The sequence below is a fragment of the Oxyura jamaicensis genome, chromosome 6 (assembly GCF_011077185.1).
Source record: "Oxyura jamaicensis isolate SHBP4307 breed ruddy duck chromosome 6, BPBGC_Ojam_1.0, whole genome shotgun sequence".
NCBI lineage: Eukaryota > Metazoa > Chordata > Aves > Anseriformes > Anatidae > Oxyura > Oxyura jamaicensis.
In genome coordinates, this window is record NC_048898.1 from 1,437,635 (window position 1) to 1,456,604 (window position 18,970).

Here is an 18,970-nt window from a genome sequence, read left to right on the forward strand (position 1 = left end):
GTTGATGCTAACTGACCAAGAGCAAACACAGTTTAAAATAAAAACCGAATACACACACTAAACAAAGTTAATCCTTAACACTACTATCACTGGAAATTATGAAATTAGACCAGGCGATTTTTTACTTGTATTATTAACATTAACACACTTAAGTACAGTTTAAAATAGAGAAACATGTAAAAAGACTTCCGAAAAAACAGCACACTTTGCAACTAGGCTCCTAAAAACATGACTACTTACGTTTAAACTCATTTGTGTACTTCCTTGGGCATTAACATATTTTTCACATTCTGCAGGACTGATTTGTTTACCTATATATTATCAAATCCAATTAAGTTAGCTGTTGGGTGACTTTTTCTAGAACAATGACATCTGAAGGGTATAAGAAAGGAGCTCCTCCTTCCATGTGAAAATAATCTCCTGGAGCCTCTCAGAGCCTGTGGGCACGATCTCCGTGGAGAAGTCTTTGAAGGAATTGTGCACTGTGCTGCCTGTTCCTGCTTGCAGTTGCAGCTTTATATCGAGATGGATGACTTGAGTCATCCATATTTCATAACCATGCTCAACACTACTACGGAGAAGCTCTGTTACCAATGGGTTCCAGGTGACACACAGCGGGGCTTTCAGGAAGTCCTGCTTTAAACATCAGCCCTGCTTGAACTTACCTATACCCATAAAAAACAAAACAAAACAAAACAAAAAAACCTAGTAATATCCCAATAGATTTAATACAATTTGCTCCTTCTCCAAGTATAGTTACCAGAGGAGGAGGGAAAGGGGGACAGCAAAAATTAAAGAGGGAAATATAAGAAATAACAGATCCCATGACTGGACAACAATGCCACCGCATCGCAGGCGCTGGAGGTGGTGAGAGTTTTCTCCACCACCACTAGCGGCTGAGGGGATGAGGGCGAGCGTGCTGCATGCACTGCCTCCTCCGCCTCTGGCGCATGGCACACGGAGGGGAAGGCCTGCAGATGGCCACCCACTGGATACGAGTGAGCATAAACAAACAGTCCAGCTACAAAACTGCATGGAGGTACACTATGCATAACCAGAGAAAGACTCAAATGAGGAGAGGAAAGCTGTTTGGGGTGTACATGTCCTCTCCAGGCCCCCCTTCTTTTCATACTGCAGAGGTTGTCAGCTCCCCCAGCCTGCACACAGCTGGCTTGGAACAAAGCAAGTCACAGGCTTGTTCCAGATCAGACCACGTTTAGTCGTCCTGGGTTACAATATTCCTGGCTCTGACCGCACTTCCATACAGAGACATGGCAGGTATGAATCCAGGCCTCACAGGCAAAACTGGCCATGTCAGTCTTTCTGGGAAGAGCAGGATTTTACAGAGTACCCACATAAAGCACCGAGCTCCACAAGCTGAGCTACAACATGCTACAGACTCACATAAAGAATCTTTCCCTGATGTTTTGACTCTGCCATCTGCTCCCAGCTTTGCTAACCAGTGCTTTCTGCAGTTGTTCCCCAAATCTATTTGCTAGGAAATATGAACAGATCTCAGCCCTGGGATCTCCAGTGGCTCCACAACCAGCTCCCTTGTCTCTTTACAGCTGTAACAATGCAATAGAAATCACAGGTATCATTTTTCTCTGGGCTACACCAACCACCTTAATCATATATATATATATATATATATATTTAATTAGGTAAGGTCCAGTAGGAGTAATAAAAAACAAGGCAAACACTAAACATAAAACTGGTCAGATTTCTTTCTATTCCCCATAGCACGGTATCTTTCTCACCTTAGCCTCCAAACCCCAACATACCTAATCTCATGGTGTAAAAAGCAATCTTATGAAATGAGAACAGTGTATGTGTAGAACACATCCTTCTCCCCTCCCCAGTCTGTCCTAGGAATATCATCACTCCTAACCACAGCAGGATGTCAAGAGCAGACAACCAAATAAAGAGCCTATTCACTCCTGCCTTGTTTCCCTGCTAGAAAAAGAAGTTGGTTGCATCCACCCCTAATCCAAGTCCTCCATCCCCTTATCCCTACAGCTGTCAAAGGAAGAGCAGTACCTGTTCACATGTCCTTGGAGACAGAGCTGGGTGACAAACAAGAGAGAGCCTGAAGCACTCTCACTTGCCACATGAACACTCTGGTAGCACTCGAGTTCCCACCCTAAAATCTACAGACACCGTCTGCTCTTTGATCCCTTGCAACCACATGCAAGACAGGCCTGGTAAATTTAGAAAGGAAACAAAGATTATTTTATTATTCTGGGTAAAAGACATATTGGGAATCATCCCTTTATACGCTCACAGGTTTTCCCCCTGGTTTTATTCCAAGTGGTTCAACTAGCTGGTAGGCAAACATACCATGCTAGTATTATCCAACAGAAGAGTTTAGGAATTCACTTAAGTCGCTGTGGCCTGACCAGAAGGGATTTTGTTGGGATAGGAGTCTCCTTCACAAAGGTCCAATGCACTTTGTTGTTGTGAGAGCACCTGCAGAAGTATAAAATACTTAGAAAAAAAAGAAAATAATCAGAGCTTACTGGCTCCTCTTGCCAATGTCTGTGACAAGAGATGCAGGAAGATGAGACAAATTTCCATCTCTTCTATTTCTTTATGTTAATTTAGAGACAGGAAAAGCTTGCTCCTTGGCAGAGTCTCTAGTAACTGCTGCTGTTCAGTAAGTTTTCAGATCCACAGGACTACTCTCATTTCCATCTTTCACAGGACTACCTTATAAAGTACTGCATGGTAAAACAATCCTATAAACCCAGGAGTATAAAAGAATCATTACTTTATTTCCCAGAAAATATATCCCATGTTTACTGGAGACAGCACAATCTACAAGATGATAATCTTTACCTGCTGTGGTAAGTCTGAATTGGCATTACCAACCATGCGTCAATATTACCGAGACAACCTCACAAATATGAACCAATAGTGTTCCAGGGTAACAAACTATTTTTCCTCCATTGCAGCTTGAAAATACAATACAAAATACAAGCTGTTGAAAAACAGCTTGAAAAATACAATTCTGGGAGATATGAATTACCAGAATATCTCTTAAAGGATTATTAACACTGAAATATAATGACAAATGCTTAAATGTTGATATTAATTATATCATTATCATTCTTTTCAAAAGAAAGCTCCTACTAATATCCACAAATCTTGCTCACAACAGGTAGCAATGGGATTTAAGCAGGTTAATTGAGGATTTACACTTGAACTGCTGGAGCTGGAAAACAGCAAAATAAGGCAGAGTTCTTGTTCATATTTGTCTATATTGTTGAGGCAAACCTGACAGGTATCCCCTCATTCATGTTGAAAGCTGAAATACATCTTTGGGACCACTCTTCTGCCAATCCCACCTCCCCCAAATTAAATTTTCCTGCAGGTCTTCTTCAGGGACAGAAGTTCCCCATCATCCCTACGCATCGCAACAAAACCTCTGGCTGGCAGCCAGCATTCCAGCAAATACCGCTGCTCCAGGGAGGGATAGAAATTGTGCTGGAGGATACAAAGGGTGCTGTCAGTGGGAGTTGGTCTATTGTTTTTATGGAAGATAATAGGATTTGTTATTATTATGGGTTTAAAAGATTCCCAAGCCCTTCGATTGTGTCAAATAGCAAATCAAGTGTTGGTGGGAGTGCTAAATTGGATTTTGTAAATGTTTTTCAGGGAGATTACTGTTTGTGCTCATAGGACAAAATTAACATCTCCCAGATGCAGTAAGAGGCCACAACTATTTGAAACATTTCTGGCTTGGTATTAATTTAAAAATATCTCAAGTAGGGAAAATTAGCCATTCTGGAAAGCTTGGCATTTTTCTTCCTCATAATTCAAACGGCTTTTCCTCTTTCATTTCTTTTTGCCTGCTTTTACACATTCTTTCATTTTCCTATTTAATTCATTGAGTGTTCTAAGCAAATGAAAAGATTAGAAGGTACCAACATTTTGAAAGATTTCTGTCAGCTGAACTCAAGATAACATCAAAAGAAGTAACGAAACATAGAAACACTTTTGTCTTCCCAGTGTTGTTAGTATTTTCTCACATATTCCTCTCATGCTTCAGGAAATTAGATTAATAAATCATGCTCCTAAACATACACGCTTTCACTGTATGCCCATTACAGATAGCTGTAATACTCCCTGGCAGACCAAAAACCTACAAGAGTTAATTTCTGTGGAGCTCTCTACAAAATTGATATTTAAATTGCTTCATTCCTATAAATCAGATTTATTTATTTTTTTTAAACAGACTTGCAGGATTGAAAGACAGCTGGTTTTGTACAAGTTTCAGATAAGAAATGATGCAATGCCTTCACTCTGTGTTCATGCTCAATCAAACGTACACATAGAGCTCTAACTTACTTGATTTTGCTATGTAAGTTCTGATATGCCACAAAACTTAGTATTAGACTGCAAAACAACACAGATGCTTAGTTACAATGTGTGACAAATCTTAAATGTTCTGAATTGTTGCCCTGCACAAACTAACTTGAAGAAAGATGATATGAAGTATATACAAGAATATGGGATGTTGTAATATCAGGTGGCAGATTCGGTGGTCTGTCACTGGCAGTGGCAGTCCAATTGGGTTTAGCTGGTCTAAAAAAAAGTGAGGAGGCAAAATAAAACTCATAATTATTACCCGCAAATTTTGCTAATCTTTAAATTTCAAAGCAACACTTCCTTCTTTAAAATAATAAACTAATGCCCCCCTCACCCCTTAGAAACTTTTGAAAAACACTAGAGGTTTTGGCATATCCTCCAGGAACCTTTTTATAAAAGTTAAAATTATCTTATTGGACTACCAAGTCATCACCCCTACCAACTTATCCTTTTTTCACAACGATATTTCGATTTGCTAGGGTTAAGATACCACATGGCAAATTTTCTAATACAGACATATTTTAGCCATTATACAAGATGGGAGAACCTTTGATAATTACTTTCATTGTCAATGTTAATTCCACTGCATCTGGAGGGTTAGGTTGGAAACCAATTAAACGTGACTCTAAATAAAACTGCATAATAAGATCAGTTAAACCCTACAATCAAATATAAATTAAAGTAAATGAAAATCAGAAAGCCCATGGCTGCAAAAGCATGATTTAATGGACTGGTGAACCTCCTACAAAAATTAATCACATTGTAACACTGAAACATAGATGGGCTTTCTTTGGCTGGCATGCAACCAGCTCCTGAACTTAAGAGACTTGCACTGTCTGTTTTAACTTGAAAGATGAGTAGAAATTTTTCTTTCATGAGGAGTGTGTTATTTGGCAATGATATGATCAAGCAATTCAGGGATTAATCAATGAATAGACACAGTAGCAAAACCAAAAACCAAAAGCTAATTCACAAATCAAATATATTGTTTCAAATCTCCACATTTAGCTGGGCTCTCACGGAGTTCTCTAACGTGTTAATGCAGTGTGAAGTTATTTTTGTCATTTCTCCAGACTGCTGGCTCTCTTCATCTCACTGCCTAATTAGAGAACACCAGATCTGAGCTGGGTCACAGCAGCAAACATTTGGATATGAAACCACTCATCCTATCATTCAGACTCTTGGTTTTGTTCTGTATTCTCTTGTTCACTTAAGATTACTTACAGGAAATTCATTTTCTTCTATCAATTAGAAATATCAAGGCCATGAACTCTGAATATTACAAAGAAAGCACACCTGACATGTATCTCAAGAAAACTCTTCAACTTGTCCTTCTACCAGGCAGTCTTCAGAAAGAAAACACTAATCTAGTCACAGAAAAAACATCTAGAAAGAAGAACCACAGCCAAAAGTTAGTAGGCCCAAAATGAACTATTCTAATTTGTAAGCTCAGGAGAAACAGTTTCTTACCCCAGTGACAGAAATCTGAACAATCAAATCCAGACAGACAGAACTGGCCATCAAAATACTAAATTGTCATGTAGTAGGGACAGGAAAACACTGACTCAGATGATCCACTAGCATCAGGCTGAACGGAGGTAGGTGAAAGGCTTAAAACAACAGGCTGGTGTAAGGAAGACAAAAATAGGAGTTCCTTTTGATACAGAAATGCTCAGGCTCTCAGCAATAAAGTGCACATGAAGATGGTTGGAACACTTCTCTGATGACAAGCATCAAGATTTCCACTGCATTAAATCACAACTGTTACCACTCTGATGACGAAGATGCAAATTGATGTACAAATATAACATCAGAAACAGGAATCATAGACTCATCGTAGAATGGCTTGGGTTGGAAGGGACCTCAAAGATCACCAGGTTCCAACCCCCCTGCCATGGGCAGGGACACCACCCACTAGATCAGGTTTGCCAGGGCCCCTTCCAGCCTGGCCCTGAACACCTCCAGGGATGGGGCACGCGCAGCTTCCCTGGGCAGCCTGTGTCAGGGCCTCACCACCTTCTCTGGGTGAAGACAGAGAAAGAGCACAGCTTTTGAAAGCCACTTAGTTTAAAAAATCACCCCAGTTGCCATACATTATAGGCAGTAAAGAGCTATTTGAGCATGGCTGCAGCCACACACAATGAAATAACTTACAGGTATTATACAATCCCCTGGGGGCGTGAGCAGAAAGCAGCTAATCCTGGCCTAGCACTGCTGGTCTGAGATGGAAAAAGTTGCACAGATCTGTGACTGCATCTATTTCTTCTCATGATACAGGTTTGGACTTGAAACCGTGACACCCAACTTGCTTTAGAAGGTGGAAGAAATTTTTTATCAGGTGAAAATACAAATAGAAGCACACGTGACAAAGACAAGGGCTTTAGCAAAGGCTGCCTCATTGTTTCTTCTCACCATCTAAGCAGAGATGCAGCGTTTATAAATAATCATGACAATTATAAAATTGGGGAGACTGTAAAAGGGCAAAGAAAGATAAAGCCACATTAAAATATACAATGAATACTATTCATACAAGTTTCTCCTCTTCTCATTCTCTCTTACATTTCCCCCCTTCCGCGTTAGAAAGAACCTCTTCTGCAAGAGCTATCATCCCGAGGAAAGGCAAGCAGCACATATAACATTTAGCTTAAACCAGACACAAATTCCAGCACCTCTTCTGTACACAACTACAAGCAGCATTCAGCCAAGCTGACTTGAGCATGCCCTATCATGCATGTGGAAAAAATCCCAGACAGACTCTCTAGATGCTGTGGTTCAGAGAAGCTGCAATCCTTTCACCCTGATCAAGTATTGATCAACTATATGATCAAGGTTGACAAACCTGATGTGGGGTGAGCAAGAGGAAGAATAGAAGCACTTGAGCACATACATGCGTGCCCATGTGTACATGCTGGAAACGCCCTCCCCCCTACATGTCTTATCCAAAACATCTCACATGGAACTGAAAGCCTGTACCTCACCAGTGTCACTTGGAGAATTCAAATGAGATGGTGTTGGAGGTCTTATTAAAGGTCTCTCTAATCAACCACGGAAACAACTTTCTTAATAAGCATGCAATAAAACGATATGATAAAGGACCCAGCAAAATGACCTTGTGGCGATCCTACTGTTTGTAAAAAGCTACACAGCCATTACAGAAATGAGCACAAAGAGAAGCTCACAAATAACAGTGTACAAGCTCTTTTGCACTGGAAAGTAGCACCTCATACCTACACATGCAGACACTGTGTAGTCGTACCTCTGAATGGCTACACAGATACGCTAGTCATTTAGATGCACACATTGCAACCAAATACAAGTCTCCATTTCTGCTGGTTGTGGTTCATCTGCCGTGCTGTAACTCTCAAATCTTAAATTCTGATGCGTTTCTGATAGTCTTATTTGAAGAACTTATCTGTTTATATACCTTTTTATATGTATGAGATGAATTTAAAAGATGTTGTAAGGTAAAGTATAATACAGTTAGCAGTGGTCATGGATTCACTCTGGATATTTGAGATTTACTTCAGAGGCCTTGATTCTACTCTTCCACAAAGGCTTAATTTTGTAGATTCACAGATGGTCCTCTCCTGCCAATAATTCTTTTTTTTTCTTTTTTTTTCCTGGTCTTGTACTTTTTCTCCTTTTCTCCACCTCTAATTCTGCACTTGTCTAAAAGTACAGGAGCCCTGAAATTTTAATTTCAGAAGCTGGTACTCATAATACAGGTATGGTGTTATCTACAGTGCAGTTTATATATGCTACAATGTAAAAAGTCATACTCTGTTCTATGAGCTTTTGTGCAGAAAGCAATGACAATGGTGATTTAAGTAAAATTAGATTTCTTTCTGTGCTTTTTACAACAAAATCTTGTAGTGTAATACCTCATCGGCATTTGAAGCAGTTTTCCTATATCCAGAGACACAGCACAATTTAGATGTAAGGGATCTCCTGAGGTCATTTAGTCCAACACAATAAACCTTACTGACATCTGTGAAATTTAAACTGGGCTTTAAATCATGAGACTTGCAGGTTTTACCACCTTATGAATTTAAGTAAAAATAGAAATTTGAAAGAATTCACTAATATTCACAGACAGAAAACTGTTAGGAAATTGGCATCATAACTACATTCTGCTAGCATTCAAAAATGATAGCTGCTTCTTTAAACAACACATTTTAAACACTTCCATACCACTGAAAGAAAGTGTCTAGAAATCTGTAGACTGGTACCAGTCTCAGGCTGTCTCAGTCTTACCTATTTGCCTTAGAGTTGCCCTGTTCTGAAGTGGACAGACGTTACTCAATGCTAGATGCAGGTAGTAGTTCACACTTATTAAATAGAAAAAACAAATATTTCCACTTTACAGTAGAATTAAGGAAAGTTCTCCAAAGCTCATCTTTCTAGTACGTAAAATAGCTCCATCCTAAAGAGCAACTTGCTGATTTTTTGAGAGTTTGTTTTCTCATTTAAAAATAAGAAGCAGATGATAAGAGATATTACACACATTGTGTGCAAACAGCTTTCATTATTGGAGCCTATTTATACTGCCTTCATATTAGGGAAAATCTAAGGTCTAGTGATACGCGAGCATCTGATGAAGGGTTGGGCTGTTCACTGCCATGTGATTATTTACCCATGTTTTCCTTCTCATCTCCTTTCATGCCCCTATATCTCCTAAGTCATGCAGGGAATTTCAAAAAGTGATCAATCAATCACACAAATTTCTTCCTACAATTAATAATCAATAGGAAGGGGAAGTTAAAGGATCTGGGCAACCTTAAAAAAGCAGATAAATGGAAACTTCAGTCAAGGGTGGTTTGGGGACTGTTTTCTCTCCTGGGCCGCATCAGGCCTCATGGGCCCCAACAGCTTGTTATTTAACCACAGATTGCATTTTGAAGTTCTGTAACAAACTGCAGAACTGCGTTTCACTTAACAAGAATGCAAATGTGTTTGCACATGTTGCAGCCAATTATTTCATTCCACTTTTCCACCTCCCATGTACCTGATGTGGTATTGAAAAACACTGCATAATGCTGATCGTTCAGATGCTGGATCTCCTGCAGGACCTCAGGCCATTTCTGACTGCAACAGATGATAAGGTGCCTGAATTTTTAAGCTTCTGGTGTGAAGCTTTTGGTTTCCTGTTGGTCCTCCGTAGAGAACTTCATTCAGCAATTCTTCTCCGGTCTTGTTGGGAGATCCCAATGATCAGACATGAAAGAATGGCTGGGAATCTAATACACCTCTGACTGCTCTCATTTAGACAACGCTGTATAAAATAAAAGGGATTTGAAATACATCCACTACACTGTCAGCCTTATCCTTTCTCGCTGTTGTTCTTTTAATCTTCAGTGTGCTCCTCAAATCCCCACAGGCAGCACTCCTGTGCCAGCGCCTCCACAGACTTCAGCTGGCATACAAAGAGCCACTGGAGCGGCAGAGTGCAAGAGCACTTCAGTGTTAATACTGCCTCCAGCATGCAACGAGCCTTCTCCTCTACCACCAGAAATCCTTTCGTTGCCTTTGTTCCGTCTCACCCGCAGAAATAAATACCCAAGCCCTTATGGGAATCCCTTTTCAAGTCCAAATTTCCCACTTAAAATAGAGCACAGAATGCACAGAATTCTATCTTCTGAAGCAGGAATCATATGTGGGAGCATTTGACTTAATCGTTTTGTGTCCTAAATCACTTACATACTTACCTGTATCACGGGAGAGAGGACAAAAGGAGGGTATAAACGTCATACATTACTTTTTTTTTTTTTTTTCTTTTTAGAAGAACAGCTGAGCAGATAAGAGACAAGATTTTGCAGTCTTGGAAGAGGATAGAGAGAAAGTCTAATACAGAAAATCCAGAATTGGAAAAAGAAATTACAACAGCTTTTCACATGTTACACAGACTATTTCTAACATTTTAATAATAGATGCTGATAAATTTGTTACACTTTTACCTTTCTTGTAATTATCATAGAATATATCCCTAAGTTTACCTGCATTATGGTCATGTCAACTGGCAATTAAAAAAAAAGTAACAGTAGCTGCTGCTAATAATCAGTCTGAAAAAAAAAAAAAAAAAAAAAAAAGATTTCTGGGAATCTTCTAAGAAGAAGATAATGGATTTTACTAGAAAATAAATACACTCTGGATTGCACTGCCCCCTGATCCCCTGCAGCTTCTGCACTGCCCAACACTGCAGTCCACTAATCTGGTCCTTATCTTGACAATACGATTACAAAGATACTACGCTACTTGGTAAAGCCAAGGTAAGCAACCTCCACTGGTCTCCCAGCATCCACAGAGCCAGTGATCCTATCCCAAAGTTATCAGTTCATCAGGTATGATTTGCCTATCCATAATCTATCCTGGCCATTCCCATTCACCTTCTTATTGTCCACTTGCTTGGAAATGGCTTCCAGCAGGCACTGCTATCTTCCTAGAGACCCATGCCAGGCTCACCAGCTTGGAGCTACCTGAATCCTCCTTCCTGTCATCCCCAAAGATGAGTGTGATGTTTGCTTTTTCCCAGCTGTAAGGAACCACACTCCTGGGCACCTGTTAAAGATGACAAAAAAGCACCCCTGCAGCAATACCAGTTAACATGAGCATCTTTGGATGCATCTCATCTACTCCCATTATGTCTGACTTATTTTCTTACGCAGCCCAGAACTTCATCCTCCTCTAGGATGAAGGTAATCCTTTCCTCCTCCAGACTGACAAGGAACTCAGGCAGCCGAGAGTCCCCATAGTTTACCAGTAAAAAACCCAAGGCACCAAAGTTGTGGAGCACCTTTTCCGTGACCCTCACCACTAGGTCCTCTGCCTCAATGAACCCACACCTTTAATCTTAAGCCAAAAATATCTTGCTGTTGTTTTCCTCATTTAAAATGGGAAGTACACATTCAAAAGGAAAAGAGACCCCACAAAACCTGTTTTCCTTTTTTTTTTTTTTTTTTTTTTTTTTTTAAATTTAATCTGTATCAGTGCTTACTATGGGAGATTTCAGCTGTTTGAAATGAATATAGTAGAAGAGATTCTGAAAAGAAGGCTTGTCAGTCAGCAGCTTAATTCTTAGCATTGAAAACACAAGAGATAGTAAATACTACCTTCTTTTACCAAGCTATTTTCATTTAAAATAGGCCTTTATATTTTAACCCCATTACAGCTTCTGTACAAAACACATTCCCATAGAAACCTCTCCCACACCTACAGTGCTTCTAATGTCCTATGAAGGACAACAACGGTAACAAAAGCTGCTTTGTTGTTTAAAGAAGACAACTAAACAACTACAGCTACATTGAAAGGCTAATCATCCTCACTTCAGTAATTTCAATGAGTCCAGAAAATAATTCCAAATGCCCAAATCGCTCCATTCTATACTATTTGCATGAATATGAAACATTAGAATCTACATCCCATCTGTATCTGCAGCACAAAGAGAAATCTTTTTCCATCCAGAGGCTGGCAATTAGAAGTGGTGATAAACATGAGAATAAATGACATAGCGAGTTTCTTTCATTCCACAAGAAGGAATAAGCTATCAAAAGGTTTCATTAAATATTTTCATTTCAACACAACTTAGAAATTATGCTAATTTATTAGAGAGAGGTTCTGTTGCAATGGCATATTTTCTTTTATAATTCCATCCAAACTAAAAATAAAGCTGATACAGTGTTTTTAAAGATTATTGCACCTTGAGGGCACCCAGAAAAACACAACATGGATTTTGAAGATATTTGGTACTGATTTAAAACAACGAGTCCATATGTTTTAGGATAAATGATAAATGACTACATAAGATGAACAATGACAAAAATAGGTTTATGGATACAGATTTAAGCACAGGGATCTTAATTTCTACACATGCAAGAATTCAAAACAGTCTGTGACAGGACTGATATTACAGTTCAGCATAACAAAAGTGGGAAATCTCTGGTGCTCATCAGTGTTGAGGAAAGTTGCTTCTCTTTAAAATCACACGTGAGCTTGGACAGCTTCACAGCAGTACCTACTTTAATGGTACCAGGTCACACAGCAAGCAGAGCATAGACATGCCGAACCCCCTCAGTATATGTGAGACTGTACTGAAGGAGCCTAAAACCATAACATATAATTTGAATGAAATCAAACTTCATGAGTAAGTAACAAAAGCAGAAGGAAAGGCAAACCCGTCCCAAAGAAGCAATTTTTCAACATATAAATACCAGGAAACAAGTGAAGTCAAGTTCACTCAAAAAAGAACACAAAAATTAACAAGCAGCATGATACATGAGGATCACCTGTGGATATCTTACTGAATAATATAAATTTGGAAAGAAACATGGTTATTATGATTATATGCCTTTGCCCCTTTCATTGCTACCCGAAATGTCTTCTCCTGTCTGACGGTATCGTTAAGACAGCAGTTAAGGTATTCTTAAGACAGCTCCTGTTTTCTAATGATACAATTGCTACTGGGAAGAAAGGCAGATGGTTGTGCCAAAATCCCTGAAAAACCTTGCTTCCAAATTCATCGTGTGCTTACAGCTCATATTAATCCAGCCTTTATGCTAACCCCTCACTGAGGGAAATATGAAACACTTGACATTCAACGACAAGTTCAAAACACCAATTCATACTTTCTTTCACCTGCCATTAGGAAAAACTGACTCTGCCAAGATGATGATGCACGTTTCACATGACTGAATCTGCAACTGGTAGTCCAGAAGACTTACACATGCTGTAAAAATTTACACAGTTTCAAATCACTTAAATTAACAATACCCAAAAGCATAATCTATCTTTACGACACCTAATGAATTATTACGGTCAACGCGTTAACTATTTTCCTCTTTAATACTACAGAAATTTTGTACGTAGGACAGTCTTACATACATACACATAATTTATTCAGTACATTATAAAAATGTAAAAAAATCAGTAACAGTATAAAAATGTGGTGACAATATTGTAACACTGTAAATCTGTTATAAGTAAGCTTTTAGAGTAGTGTACATCTACAAGACCAGTCTCCTGATTAGCTTTTTTAAATGAAAAAGCCTTTTTGACCTATTAAGCATAAAGATGAACATTAATTCTGTATTTTAAAGCCCAGGAAATTACTTTAAGTTTTAACATAAATATGTCTGACTGTAAAGGGTTTGTGTTTAAACTTCAGACATTTTGATGCAAGTTTGTCTAAGGTACAACTATTTTAGTCTCTTTCCTAAGAGCCTGGACGGATTAGGTAATAAAATAAACAATTTAACTCTGCAGTTAATAACTTACCCTTACTTGACCAACAAAAGCATTAGCTTCCTCCTCCTGTACAGACAGGTTTTTAGGTAGAAACATATCAAAAACTGGTCCATTGTCATTTACATCCGTCACCACTATGTTAACAGTAGCAGTTGAAGTCTGCAGAGGAAGATAAAATTATGAATAATTACCTTTACTTTACAATTTCACAGATGACAACTGATTAGCAACTTTACTGCTATGTATTAGATCTATCCACTACAGAAACACAAGCAAACGGATAATCTTTTTTTTTTTTTCAGCATGTTTTTGTGAAACAGGAAGCATTATTTCGTTGAAGAGTTTATTCCTTGTCTTATAAGAAAAGGAAGGAAAACAGGCTAGAGACTGACTACTGTATTAGAGATGCATAGAAGACATCAGATGTGTTTTGTCTAAAGTGATACTTTAAGGGTTTCAGGATCTTTAATTCTGGGGTTGGGAAGGTAAAAATATCAAAATTGCCAGGACCTTGGAAAGAAATTAGTGATTTTACTAATTAACGTATACTACTTTAATGATTAGCTTAGATGAGTAGTCAGCCTCTTACTTGGCACAGTTGTGCTACCACAGCTATAATACAAAGAAAGTTGCCTAATGGAAACAGTGTAATTAACAACATTTTAAACTCATACATTTAAAAATGTGTCTGTTATTCCTACTGAAATTTCCTATGCAACTTCAAGAAATCGGAGCGTGAAACACTTTGTTGACAGATCTTCACAGCCTGAGTTAGATCCCATTTCAGCAGTCCTATATAGTGTTTCGGTAACAAAACAACAGTATTTTAAATCGATTCAGGAGCTGCTAAAACCTTTGCTACCACAGATGCTTTTATGCCACACATTCAGATCTAGCATAGCAGCAAGTTATTATGAACTGTAGTTTCAGTTTATCACCAATTTTGGCTGTAATAGTAATTAAGGTAAAAACTAACACTACCTGCCTCATGCAGTTGGTTATTTTGGAATACAGCTAAGCATCAAAGTCTCTTTCTTCTCTGTTTCTCAACTTTAACTGTTTTGCATTGAGGCAAAATACCTCAGTTTGAGCTTTGTGAATTTAAACATTGTGGCAACAACAAAACCAAGACTTTGCTTTATACTCTATAAATACCAAAGAGTTACAGCTAATAATACACATTTCTGTGACCTGTGACAGAGGCTGCAAAGAGAAGGAATGAACAGCCCTCGTCATCCACAAGGGAAATGAGAAGCACTACAGTGCAAAAAACGCAGTAAGGAAATTGAAATTATACACCAGGAAAGCCTTTCACTGCAAGAACAGAGAAACGCTGGCACAGGCAGTGCAGGGAGGCTCCGTCCCCAGGAGCAGGATACATCTGTCGTGCCCAGCAGCAGTGATGGCTGATGCCTAGTGATACTGAGCTACCCTCCCGGCAAGCTACATTGGATGAGATGTGTATGGCATTGCCATTCAGGTAACTCCACCGTGCAGACCTAACTGCTGAGAAGCACCCTCCTTGAGGCACAAGACTAACCAACCTGTTAAAAACCTCACCTTTTTTTTTTTAAAAAAAAATGGCAGAACCATTTTTTTTTTTTTATCATTACCAGCATTCTTTTTGCTGTGGCAGGCAAAAGGCAATACAAGAATTCCTACTGCTCCCCCATCTGAAATAAAGATGCCCTTTCATTTTGGTTTGCTGCTGACAATACAAGCCGCATTCCGTTTTCCTAATCCAATCATCAGAAACGGGTGTTGAATGAAGTTGCAATGAAATTAAATATATTTTGAACATGGCACAGTTTCAGATAGCTACTTAGGAGAGAGAGCCCATTCATAAGCCCAAATTGCTAAGACTGGTGCTACCATTTTAACATTCTTTCCAGGAACCCTGACAGCTATAGAGCTCACTGCCATCTCTGGAGTCTATCTTTTCTGACACACCTTCTGGTGCAGTACCTCCTTCATGCAGACCTACACCTTCGCTGGTCCCTGCAAGTAACTGTCCATAATATATACTGAATATCATCGTTTTTAGTAAGGGCCAGACTCCTAGTATTTGCCACAGAGGAAAAGCATGCAGATAGCACTTGCGAAGGACAACTCCTGTACTCAGACCTACTCACTGTCTTCATAGTACCTGGTCATGCTTTCATTGCCCTGTTGCCAGGTCAATCTGATAACTTACTCTCTGCAGGAACGATCCTGTAACAAGTCAATCTCCTTCACCTTCCAAATCCCCAGATTTGGCAAGCAGCCCAGTCACTGGTATTGGCGTCAGGTGTCTCTCTTCCACGGCAATACACGTGGCTGTTGTTTGAAAAAAGGCCTTTGTACTTCACTGAGGTGCTGCTACCTGTGTGAGCAGGCTTCCTTACCAATCCTGGCTACTGGCCCTGCAAAGAGCAGAGCCCAAACAAACACGGGTGGCACAAATGCAGCTCTTCTGGAGAGAGCTTCTCTATAGTTTCTTGCACAGAGGCAAATGCAGAATACAGACCTGTTCCACAATAAGCATCATCTAATAACAACTTAATACTTAAATAGTAACTAACAGAATATTCTGAAACAACAAAAGATGCATTCAGGCTGGCTTCTTGTATCGATTTGCGTTCAGTTATTTGTTAATTGTTGCTGAAACTGCCATTCCCATATTCAGTGCATATAAGGAAAATGTACCTCGCCATTCATGCATCACTGTCAACACAAAACTCACTCGTGAACATTTGCTCTGATGATGTGGAATGTGCATTGAACGTAAATCAATCTTCCTAAGCTAACTTCATTCTTCAGAATAGAGGGTAATAAAAACTTAGATTTAATAAACTGAGAGAACTATGGCATGGAAAACATTGGCTTAATAAAGTACTTCTCATTTTGAAAAATATTTCTTTTCCATTGAAGAGAATTTTAATGGGCTATATCTGATAATCTGTGGTATGTTTACTCCTGACAATGCTGAATCAACCCACAGCAGCTCTCAGAACAGCTACCAGAACACTATTTGCACCTGATAACTTCTGAATCAAGTGCTGAAAGCAAAATTATTGCTGCGATTTACTTACAGGTCTAACTTTGGCGCATAAGTGAATGTCAATGGATGTGTGGAAGCTCACATTTATTTCAGATAAACACCGCAACACATTATGGGGAACTCTTACGAAAACTTCTCCCAAAGGACAGCATCTTTCTAAATCCAAGTAACTCTCTTCTCTGGAAGCATGCTATTATTAATAATACAATCCCGTCGTATTACTTTATAACTTGAACAAAAAAAGGGACTTTTCTTCCCTTCGAGTATTCTTGAAACCCAGTAATAGTATTATCAGAAACATAGAGCTTACTGAAATGCTGGTATAAATCTAGAAGGGGTCGTTTGAGTAAGTGCCAAAGGAGACTCGTATTTCCCCTAGGAGAAGGTAGAGAAATAGGAAGGCTAATATCTGCTTAACACAACCTTGATTTTAAGATCTTCTTTGACATCTTTATCAAGGACCAGGATGAGGTGATGATGCACACTCTCAAGTTTGCAGGTGACACCACACTGAGGGAGTGGCAATACAGAAAACAGTCAAATTGCAAGGAGAGGTTCAGACTGGATATAAGGCAGACCTTTACCCCATGAGGACAAAAATGACATCTTTTCAGTGTGATAAAGCAAGTGTTTTCTATATGGTATTGCAAGAGCAAAAGCAACTGCTTTGCTCTTGTTTGTCTTCGCAATGTAGACAGGCACTGTTTGTCTTTGCAACGTAGACAGCATTCCCTAAGTAAGACCACAAAGGATCTCATTTTTGATGCCTTTATATTATTTGACAGGGTTTACCTGAGAAATACAAAACCAACTACCACCCTTCATATGCAGAAGTCAGGCTGAAGGGTTCCTTGAGTTATTCTATAATATACAGTCATTCTGCAATGTAGAATATGGCATTTTACTGGGGAAGAGAGGAGATTCCAGGTCAGACTAAACCCCCAGGCAAGAAAGGACTGCAAAGATTAAAGAGTTCTTGTTTAGCTTAGTTTTACAATAAAAACGGAAAGTTGCAGCATTTTGTAAGACAGGAGAGAAGCAGACAGTAAAAGATATGTGAAATTGTTCCCAATGCTTCTGTTATCCAAGGATTTAGTATTTTTTCAAATTGATTACAATTATTTTACTTATCTTAAGAATCCTACCTTACCTGCTTGCCAATGCTGCCATAGAGGACAGCACTCCACCTATTACTGAGCATCAAAGTTAAACTCAAAAAAACAGTAAAGCAGTAATATTTTATCGAGATACTAACTGGGAATATTATTTTGTAATATTAAGTTTTCTGTTCATCCTACGCATTCAAGAGTATTTGTAGTAAAAAGACCATTTCAAACATATTCACATTTTTCTGTTATTCACAATTTAGCTAACTATCAAATGTGGATCAATTCAGTGGCAGGATCACCAAGAGAATTATTCATAACAAGCTCTGGGTTAGCAGCAGCAATGCCTCTGCATTCTCTTCTTTTACTTCATTAACAACAAACTTGGAACTGAAAAAGAATACGGGGAACACTCCAAGAGTTTTCTTGCTATTTTATCCTAATTCTGGAAACATGCCTTATCCCTCTGAGGGAATACGGCAACCTTTTACATGAAGCAGTAGTCGGTTGGCTACTTTATTTCTTTAAGATGTGTAGAGCAGCAGTTCTGCCATTACCATCAGGAACTGCAATAATCAAAGATAAATAAATAAATAAATAAATCAACAGTAGTTGATTTATTAACAGATTTATTAACAGTATCCACATTAGATGGCTCCAAAGTTTTGCTTAAGCTCACTGCAAGCTACAGCATCAGACTGACATGCTGTTTAGCCATTATTACACAAGATGAAGAAATCATAGTGCCTTATTCAGAACTGCAGCATGGAGCGGCATTGATACCATCATGATCATCTGTCCTGTGGATAATGTAAAAAGTTAACAGCACCACTGAAATCACATTGACTAAATAATTAGTGTTTTAAAGTTATGTTCGTCCAGGGCTAGCCCTAACCTCTTCTCAGTCTGTCACTGGAACCAAAAATAACAAAGCAAGTACGCTGCGGGTCACATCCTTCTCAACAGCAGCCAAGGTAACCGCTTGGCACATCAGCCAGTGCGGGAGGACACCAGGGTACTGAATGCATGCTTTGGGGATAAGGAGCCTGCTGCAGAGAGGATAAAAGTAAACACGCTGAGAAAGGGTTACTGTACTTTGTATGGAGCTCAGCTGCCTGCATCGTTACAGAAGCCTGTCATTTCTTATCACCATTTTCAACTGCAGGTGGCCGTGGCCGCTTGAGATCGCTCAGTGCTATGTAAACTGTGCTTCGTT

General features: G+C 39.1%; 1 protein-coding gene across 12 annotated transcripts in view; it reads right to left on the reverse strand.

Annotated features, from left to right (window-relative positions):
• The window catches only part of PCDH15 (protocadherin related 15), a 721,430-nt gene that overhangs the window by 124,180 nt on the left and 578,280 nt on the right, over window positions 1–18,970 (reverse strand). For all 12 annotated transcript variants that reach the window (XM_035329710.1, XM_035329721.1, XM_035329709.1 and 9 more), the window contains one exon: window positions 13,639–13,767. In XM_035329710.1, the coding sequence (XP_035185601.1) occupies window positions 13,639–13,767 (129 nt within the window). The remainder of the gene's footprint in view (window positions 1–13,638; window positions 13,768–18,970) is intronic.